The sequence below is a fragment of the Cucurbita moschata genome, unplaced genomic scaffold, assembly GCF_002738365.1.
Source record: "Cucurbita moschata cultivar Rifu unplaced genomic scaffold, Cmos_1.0 Cmo_Scf00013, whole genome shotgun sequence".
In the NCBI taxonomy this organism is placed as follows: domain Eukaryota; kingdom Viridiplantae; phylum Streptophyta; class Magnoliopsida; order Cucurbitales; family Cucurbitaceae; genus Cucurbita; species Cucurbita moschata.
Window position 1 is genome coordinate 2,410,036 of NW_019268529.1, and position 10,199 is coordinate 2,420,234.

The 10,199-nt window shown below is 34.1% G+C and overlaps 1 protein-coding gene across 1 annotated transcript in view; it reads left to right on the top strand.

The window, feature by feature from the left end:
- Positions 1-10,199, top strand: part of LOC111451548 (nicotinate phosphoribosyltransferase 2-like) — a 19,747-nt gene that overhangs the window by 5,935 nt on the left and 3,613 nt on the right. Inside the window, exons 6-12 of the mRNA XM_023092022.1 lie at positions 1,217-1,292; positions 2,859-2,960; positions 3,338-3,454; positions 6,984-7,042; positions 8,427-8,601; positions 9,512-9,646; positions 9,750-9,848. Of these exons, the coding sequence (XP_022947790.1) occupies positions 1,217-1,292; positions 2,859-2,960; positions 3,338-3,454; positions 6,984-7,042; positions 8,427-8,601; positions 9,512-9,646; positions 9,750-9,848 (763 nt within the window). The remainder of the gene's footprint in view (positions 1-1,216; positions 1,293-2,858; positions 2,961-3,337; positions 3,455-6,983; positions 7,043-8,426; positions 8,602-9,511; positions 9,647-9,749; positions 9,849-10,199) is intronic.

Genomic DNA, 10,199 nt, shown 5'->3' on the forward strand with positions numbered 1-10,199 from the left:
CCCCCCCCCCCCCCCTCTTGAGGGCTTTTTGTTTTACTTTTAAGTCATTAGAGAAGCATATGAGAGGTTTTATGTGTGAAGGGGTCGACGAGGGGAGGAGTGCGCATTTGGTGATTTGGGATTTTATGGAGAAGTCACTGAATCTTGGGGTGCCAGAGTTAGAGAATTTAAGGACTCAAAATAAGGCCCCTTAGGCTCAATGGCTTTGGTGGTTCTTTGTTGGGTCTAATGCCCCAAACATTAGATTATTGTGAGTAAACATGGTCTTCATCCATTCAATTGGTTGTTTGGTGAAGGCAAAAGAAACTTCTAGAAATCCTTGGGAAGATTTTTCCATTGAGCTCCCTCCCTTTCCTTCTTTGGTCTAGTATTCTGCGGAGGATGGGAAAGAAACATACTTTTGGGAGGATAAGTGGTTAGGGATAGAACTATCTGCTCTACGTTTTTCCATTGAGCTCTACGTTTTCCAATGGGCCATGAGGGACAACTTTAAGTGGTTGAACAGTTGGAACAATAGGGCATCATTCTTATTCTTATTATTATATATGTTCATATTGTGAATCAATTTTATTTATTGGTACTCACTACTATGTGTGTGTGTCTATATATATATATATATATATATATATATTTATTTATTTATTAATTAATTGACTTTAAATTATTGCCATGTAAACTTAAAATTATGGCTAATGACTTAAATAAGCTATCAAGAGCAATATCAACTGGATTGATGATCAATATTTTTGAACTTCGTCCACCAAGAAATTGATTGGATATATATATTTTATTGTAATTTTTCTTTATTTTTTATCATTAGCAACGATTCCCCGTCTTCTCATTATCTTGATGTTTCCTTTGTTTCTTTTCGACCTATGTTTTTTTTTTATGTCCTAAAGTAGCTTTCTAGGGGGGAGGGGCGGGAAAGATTTCATCAGTCTGATCTGTTAGGTCTGATTGTTGCCTATTTAGAGTAAGTACAAGTTTGCATCAGCCTGTCATTCCTTCACTTCTTACTGATATAATGGCTCAAGTTAGAGTGTAGTTCCTATTTTCTATTAGTTTGATAGAATATATACTCTTAGATTAGTGAAAATGCTAGTAAACTCGTTCAAACACTCGTGAATATAGGGAAAAAAAAGTATATATCCTTAATTTCTATAGTAGCTTCAAATTATTACTTTTAAGCTAAACTACACTCTTCTCTTTTACACAGCAACGTTGCAGCTGGGAGGTTATTTGGGATACCACTTCGTGGGACACATTCCCATGCATTTGTTAGCTCATATATGGTTTGTTATTCTCTAATCAGACTTCTAACTTCTTTGCCAAGTTTGATGATGAAGTGCTCATTATGAAATACAAATAACTGCCAATTTCATTTGATTTCCCAAACACACACACATTTGTTAAAAAATAAAAATAAAAAGGCCATCTCATGAAAGGTGATGAAATTATAGAAAAAAGTGCGAAGGGGAAGTTACACAAAACACATGCCAAGTGGCATATACAGAAAAGGGAATTGTAAGAATAGTACTTTTTCTTATGTAATAAGAAATATTTTTATTGATGAGTTAAATTACAAATGCGGGGAGAAATTTTCCCTTTCAAAGGAAATAACAAAAACACTTTCTTTGGGCTCTAAGAGAAATTTTTACGAAAGAAATTAGACTCAATACATCAGGAGGAAGCTAAAAATAGAATAGATTTCCTTGTGTCTAAGTCACTCTCTTCTTAAAAATTCTTCCTATTGCATTCCTGTCAATAATGTGATAGGAGATCAGCTCAGGTATATATCATAAAAACCATGCTCCACAAATTTGAAATGCTGGATTTAGATGAGTGTGGTTGAAGTACAAGAGGTCATTCAGAATATATCTTTCCCTTCATAATGAAAAGTGTCTTAGAAAAACAGTCATAAACCTAATGGACCCATCTAAATAGAAGGTAATGTGCCTAGAAAAACAGTTCCAAGTTTCTAACATGCTCAATCTTTAAACTACATGTCATTTTTTGTTTTTATTTTCATTTAGCTATTAGAAGTTCTAAAGAAATGCCTCTAATTGTCAACTTCTTTGTTGAAAGGCTGACTTGTCAACATAATGATTTTAATGTCATTGGCATGTGATCGATATTTATACTGCTGGCACATCAATTTTTCCCTACATTAATCATTTGGCTCTGAGAATTTATAAATTCACATCATGACGGAACTAAAATAAAATACTTTACCTGATGTATATTTTTGGTATGAAAACATAATTTACCGTGAAAGGTATCAATATTGTCCGTATCATATTTCCATTTTTGAAGTGTCCTGGATCAAATCCTCAAGCTGGGATACAACAATTGCTCAAACCAATTAATATTTATATATCTGTAAGAAAGAATTTCACTGAAGATACGGAACTACAAAAGGGAAATTTCTACCTCAAGCCAAAGGAGTTACATAGAACTTCTCTGGCTGGACTGAAAGAGATGAAAAACTATATTGGTGAAAAAGAGGTAAGTTTATACCAAGGGATGACCAAAACCGATGGTCATAAAACCTATTGTAAGGTTGCTATTGTTCACAAAACAATTCTATGGTTCCTTCTGTTCCATGCAGACCATAAATATGTCGTGATGAAGTGTTGCCAAAGAAGTTTTTTTTTTCCCTTCTTAAACGGGTGTGTACAAGGCCAAGTGGGCCTTGGGCAAAGCAACAGACCAAGAGAACCTTGATAAGATATCATCACAAACCAATTAATACATCTCTCTTCAGTCAAATTATTTTGGCTTTTCATTCATCACATAAACACCATGTCAGAGGCATTTATCAGTTTGATTTCATTGCTACATATAAGTATGATTTGCAGAGCCCAGATGAGATCAAAGATAAGTCACTTCGTAGCAGTGATGGCTCACGCACCTGTGAAGATTTTCTTAGTGCAGCTCAAATGTGGTTAAACAAGATTCAGGTAGGGATCATTGTGTTCTTGAGGTTTTATTCTCTGTTAATGTTCAGATTTAAACAGAGAAAATTAAGGAGTTTGAGGTCGCCATTGGCAGTTTCCCACCTCTCAAAGTGCCTTGGTTATTATAATTTTACTTCTATCAATGCTACATGCTATTGATTATCTGGAGAAGAGTAAGCATTAAAGAGTGGTCAGGCCACAAAATGCATTATTAACTATACGAATTTTGTTTCAAACGGATTTGCCGCATTTTTTCAGTCTGATGATTATATTTATCCTTTTTCCATGCCTATGATATCTAATTATTTTATTTTTTCTATTATACCTTCTACTAATTTAGAAATCGTTATTATACCCAACTCTGCACATCTTTGCTGCAGTGGTTGCCTTCCTTACATGGCATTTTTGGTGAGACCAACCAAAGTGAGCTGGCTGCGTTCACGTCTTATGCTTTGGCATTTCCATCCGACTTCCTTGCTCTTGTGGATACATATGATGTGAGTTAAATAATTTATTTCATTTATTACCATTCTTTCCTTTGTAGATCAAGTTTTATTTCATTTATTACCGTTCTTTCCTTTGTAGATCAAGTTACCTTATCCAGCTAATTTCCCTTTTATTCGCACTTTATCATTGCTTAAATTTTATGTGCTATTCTAGTACAAGGATGCCCTCAAAATTTAGGAGAAATAATCAGACAGAAAACCTTGTTACTGTACTGTTGATTTTCCTTTTTTCTCCTGTATTTTTTGTATTATGATTCTATATTTATTATTTATATTTGTAATATTCTTGTCTTATTGGTTGATAGTCTTTCTTCTACCTAAGAAAACCTTGTTTTTATTTTGAACATAGAAGAAATACATTATCTTTTGTTTCAAGTGTAAATTATATTGCTTGTTTTTTATATTATTTTTTTAGAGAGGTAAATGTGTCCTTTATAACAGAGGAAGGCTAACGAAATCCCTAGTATCTAGGTAACAATAAATTTGAATAAATCCCCATTAACAATTAATCTAAATAAATCCCTAGATGTTAGGTAATAATAGGGAGGTCAACTTCTTTCTTTATTTAATTGGATTACATAACTATTTCCTAATTTAAGGCTGGGTATTACATTAATATTCCTCCTTCAACACTCCCATTCAAGCGAAGGAATAAACATCATTCCGCTTGAATATTAACTCTTGAAGCAATTTAGTATGATGTTTTATTTTTTATTTTTTTGTTAGTATACCTGTCGGTTGAAGTTGTGAGGGAACAAAAATAATGCATAGTATCCCTTTCTTTAGTTTCTCCTTGATAAAATGTCGATCATTTCAATATGTTTTGTTCTATCATACTGGATAGGTTCATGTGCAATATTGATAGTTAATCTGTTTTCGTAGTACAACTTTATCAGACCGTCTCCCATAATTTGTAAGTCATCAAGGACTATCTTCAACCATAAGAGTTCACATAGCCCTTGTGCAATATCTAGAAATTCTGCTCGAAAGTCTGATTTGGCAGATGATCTGCCACCATATTTTGTTTTTTGCTTCTCCATCCAAATTACCTCCTAGAAAAGACAATATCTCGTAGTAGATATCTTGTCCACTATTGATCTAGCATAGTCAGCGTTGGTAAGCTTCCAATGAATTGTTCTATTTGAATAAATTCCTTTTCTTCAAGTTCATTTCAAGTAACGTAATGCTCTATATGCTGCATGAAGGCCAGGCTCCCACAGATCATGCATGAGTTGGCTAAGTACACTCATTGAGTATGCTATGTTTGGTGGAGTGTGACCTAGATATATAAGTCTCCTTATTAGCCTCTAGTACATTTTTGTACACCGTAGGTTATTCTTTTGACTCTCCCAATTTCTTATGTGGATCCATTGGCATTGTTGCAAGTTTACATCTATTTTTTCCTATTTCCATCCATAAGTCTATCACATCTTTCTGTTGTGATATGAAAATACTCAGAGCTAAGTATGCTGCTTCAATACCGAGGAAGTACTTTAGCCTTCCAAGTTCTTTAATCTTAAATTCTTTCAATAATTTTCTTCTGAGTTTAAGTTTTTCTTCTTTATTATCTCCAGCGACTATGATGTTATTTTCATACACTAGAAGCACTATAACTCACCTTGATTCTAAATGCTTAATAAAGAGAGTGTGATCCCCTTGATCTTTTGCTTAATCCACAGTTTTTCATCACCATTGTGAATCTTCCAAACTTCGCCCTAGGTGATTGTCTTAGTCCATACAGGACTTTTCTTAATTTGCATATTTTACCTCTTGAGCTTTCAAATCCTGGAGGAATGTTCATGTAGATTTTCTCATCTAGATCAACATGAAGAAATGCATTCTTCACATCATACTATGTGAGCTACCAATTTAAGTTGGTAGCCAAGGATATCAATATTCTTACGGTGCTTATCTTTGCAACTGGAGCTATTATCTCCTCATAATCTATACCGTAAGTTTGATTGTATCCCTTAGCTACTAACCTTGCTTTGTACCTTTCCAACGTTCCATTAGTCCTGTACTTTAATGTGGAAAGCCACCTACACCCAACTAGATTATTTCCTTTTGGCCTATCCATGACATCCCTTAGCTACTAACCTTGCCTATCCACGACATCCCTTAGCTACTAACCTTGCTTTATACCTTTCCAACGTTCAATCAGTACTGTACTTTAATGTGGAAAGCCACCTACACCGAACTATATTTTTTCCTTTTAGCCGATCAACAACTTCCCACGTGTTTAAAAAGTGTATTTTTCCTTTCGGCCACTCCATTTTGTTCTGGTGCTATACAACACGAAGAATCATGGATAATGCCTTGAGATTGGAAATATGGGGATAAGGTTTGTTCGAAATAATCTCTAGTATTGTCAGTTCAAAAAGTTTTGATTTTGACTCCTCAAGTTGAGCCTGAATCATTCAGTGGAAGGCATGAATAATATTACTAACATCTGATTTTTGTTTGAGAAGGAATAGCCATGTGACCAGAATAGCCATGTGTCCAGAGTACAATCATCAATTAATGTGAGAAACCAAAGAGCTCCAGAAATACTTTGAATAGTTGAGGGTCTCCATATATCATTATGATGAAAAAAGGGTAGTACTTTTATTTTGACTAATGGGAAAAGATATATAAGTATGTTTGATAAATTCACATGTATCATACTAAAACTTACAGACTTTGAGTCCTTGAAACAAATTTTGTAACAAATTTGGAAACATAATTCTCAAACCTCTAAACGAAGGATTACTCATGCGAAAGAGATGTAATCAAATAACATTTTTATTAGAGGAACAAAGAAATGACATAGGTGCATGTTTAATTGTTCTCTCAAGTAATTGCAAATAGTATAGGCCATTTCAATTTCTTGGCAAGTCCAATCATCCAATTCGGACGAGGAGAAAATAACATTATAGTGGTGGTCATGGATAAGCTTTTGTATGGAAAAGAGACTATTAGATAGTTTTTGGACGTATAGGTCGTTTTTTGGTGTAACGGTTTGAGAAATGATACATCGCCTATTCTTGTCAGTGTGGGTTCCATTTTCCATGGTAATTTGTTTGTATGTATTAAAATATTGTGAGTGAGGGTTATGTAATCTGTTGTACAAAAGTCTATAATCCAAGAGTTAACCTGACTTATCCCGGAGGGTTTATACAAAAAAAGGGGAATGAAGACTTACCTAAGATTGTCAAAGTTCACGTTATAAATTATTTTTATATCTAAGTATTTAGTTAGATTTATTTTTATATTATAAAAGACATATGTACCTTTCTGAAAATTATTGCAACACATTTTCACTCCAAAAGGAGTTTATATCTTGAACATTTTATCATTTTCATTAATCAATGAAAATTTTGTTTCTAATTTAAAAAAAAAAAATCATAACTTATTATGTGAAAATTAATCAATTATGAATATATTTTTATGTGTATGTTCTTTTTTCTTCATTTGTTATAGTTCATGTTTCTTGTTGATGCCTGTATTTCTAACCAATGCCTTACTCGCATATATTTTCCAGGTTATACGGAGTGGAATCCCTAATTTCTGTGCAGTTGCTATGGCACTCCATGATTTGGGGTATGCTTGAAGTACACTTACCAGTTACAATTATGAAATGATTATATAATGAGTTTTCTGAATCAAAACTTGATTGGTGAATGTTTCTTTCTTTCCTTCTTTTTTTTCTTTTTTCTTTTTTCTTTTTTTCTTTTTTTCTTTTTTTCTTTTTTTCTTTTTTATTATCCTATTAGTGGCACTTAATTGTCCTGAAATCTTTCTTTATCGAGACTTCTATCTACATTTATGATTTGACTCGAAATGCACTGTTGCGCTACTAGCCTGGTTTACTTTTTCTGTAATTGGCCTATTTTACTGCTTAGTTTAAGTGATCACTGAATCGGTTAGTTGTCTGGGATGGTTTGGCTGTTGACTATTTGTTTAGTTTCATCTGGCAGCCAAGACAGTGAGGGTAAAAGGTATCAGTTGACCATTACAACCTAGTTTTAAGAGGCTATAGCTAGTCTTTGTCATTCTGTTATTGAATAAATTTCCTCAAGGATAAGAGTAATCAGAATATGGATTTGGATTCAGAGAACTTAAGTTGTAATTACTAAAGGTTAGAATATATTTACACCAATAAAAAGCCACAAAAGAGCAGAATCCAATCATTCTTCCAAGCTTCAATCTTTCCCTTGAAAAATTCTGGAGTTTCTTTCATTCCAAATCAACTAAATGATATCTCTTGTGATGTGAAGCCACATGACCTTCTTGGACTCTCTGAAAGAGTGGCAATGAGCAGTAAAGTCAGGCACAGAAGGACTCCATTGGAGAGAGATCCACAGTCCAACCAAAAACTAAAAACAGATTTGCCCAAAGGGTTAAGGAACAAGGGCAGTGGAAAACGATGTGTACTAGAGTAATATTGTTAAGCTTTACAATACTCGGGTTTTATAGTTTATAGTGTTGATCAGGTTTGATATAACGAGTTAATGGAGAGTTGCTGAAAATTGGTAATAGCAGACATAGTCCTATATACATTGGCCAAATTGTTACTTTCGAATTCAGGCCTCTGAGACTTTATTGATCTCCAATTTTCAAATTCAAATATTTTAAATTGAGCATATTTGACACATGTAGCTTTTCAAATTACTTGGGGATGAACTGGTTGATGAAGAAAGAATTTTCTTTGCACCTAGTAACGAAGTATATCACTTGCTAGCCAGATAGGTGTATTCATTGACTTAAAATTAAGCTGAATGATGGTTAATTTTATGTTTGACGTAATAATTGCATATTAGTTTTTTGATTATTTGGTAATAGTTAACTTTGAGGATTTATTGAACTTGAGTACTGAGTTCAAATAGATGGGACTTTGTATCCTCGACCATGTTATATGTTTTCATTCATTTATTGAACAGTTGTTTCTTGTTAAAAAAAAAAAAAAAAAATCTATTTATTGTAGGTACCAAGCTAAAGGGATTAGGTTGGACTCTGGTGATTTAGCATATTTGTCACGTGAGGCACGAAAATTTTTCATGACTATTGAAAAGGAGTTTGGGGTGCCTGGATTTCAAAATATAAATATTACTGCCAGTAATGACCTCAATGAGGAAACTTTAGATGCTTTAAACAAGCAGGTAATCATTTCGACCTAAGGGTCTTGATTTTCTTATATCTTTGGAATTGCTTTCAGAATTTGTAACAATGGGAGAGATTCATTTTCCTGTAGACATTTTTTGTATTTGTTTTACTGATAAACACTCCCCCACCCCCAAGGGTTGAAATAAGGGCTTGGGTGGTTTCGAATTGGAATGGAATCATTCTTCTGATAGACTCCCTTAAAAAGAAATTAGTATACACTCATGAAAGGAAAATAAAGTTAGCGAACATCGGGGCAAGGGAAAGATACATGATTGATATAATCACTACGTAGTGGGGTCGGTCAACTTGATGCGAGAGAGGCATGAGTGCAGTTCGATCTTGTGGTGTATTCGTTTGTAGTGAGTAGGGCCTCTTTCTCGTTGATCAGTTCAGCTCCGTTCGAGGGAAAGGTAACACTTGGAAACACAAAAATAAATAATAAAAGTGATCAGAACGTCGGTAGCCAGGGTGTCTCCTGCCACATAAGCTCTCAACAAAGAATACTGTGGACACACACAAAGAATCTATTCAGCTTAATTTTTTAAAAAGCTTACTCTCTTAGTGGGGACACACACACACACACACACAAGGAAGGGAAAAAGGAAAACTGACAGCCCGTTGAACTCACTAATTACAGTAAACATATCTACGCAGATTTGTCTAACATCAAATCAAATTCCTCCCTCTTTAGAAAGAAGAAGTAGAACTCATAGGGCGTGCAGTGTAATAGCTGCTACTGCTAGCCAGCTCATTTGTTATTAACTAACAAGTCGTTCGACTAGTTCGCTAGCTAGCTCAGCCATTAAATCCTGTGGATCGTTACAAGAAACACATGCAATCTCGAAGAGTTATAACAGATCATATGCAGACTGAGCAAGTTTTTCTTGATTTGTTTATCCTATGCAGGGTCATGAGGTTGATGCATTTGGAATTGGAACCTATCTGGTTACATGTTTTACTCAGGCTGCTTTAGGATGTGTCTTCAAGCTAGTTGAAATAAATAATCAGCCCCGCATTAAACTTTCTGAAGACGTTTCAAAGGTTGTGATGTTAAGTAATTTCTTGTAAAAATTGAGAGCTGATTTTTGGTTTATGTTTGCATATTATACTTTCATGCTTCTTTACTTATTTCTTCATTGTTTAGGTCTCAATCCCATGCAAAAAGCGTACTTTTAGATTATATGGGAAAGAAGGCTATCCTCTGGTAGACATAATGACAGGCGAGAATGAACCGCCTCCTCAGGTGAGTCCTTAACTTGCATTAAAGTATTGGTATGATTCTCTTTGATGGTCATTCATTCTTTTCCTTCCATCACTTTTTTTTTTTTTTTTTCTGCAACGAATGTTCTTATTCAATAAGGAAACAACAAAGCAAAAAAGAGCCAATACGGAATCTGTCATCTCCATTTTAGTAAAGAGAATGATACGATCTCCTCAAAAAACTTAGAAAAGGAAAATAATTATCAAAGCCTATATATTAACAAGAGCACGCCTCATCCTAGAAAAAGAAAGAAACAACACCTTCCTTGCCCTTTTTTGATAACTTTAACTAGTCCAAAGGGTTTCTTTTTTTTTTTTTTTTTTTTTTTTTTTT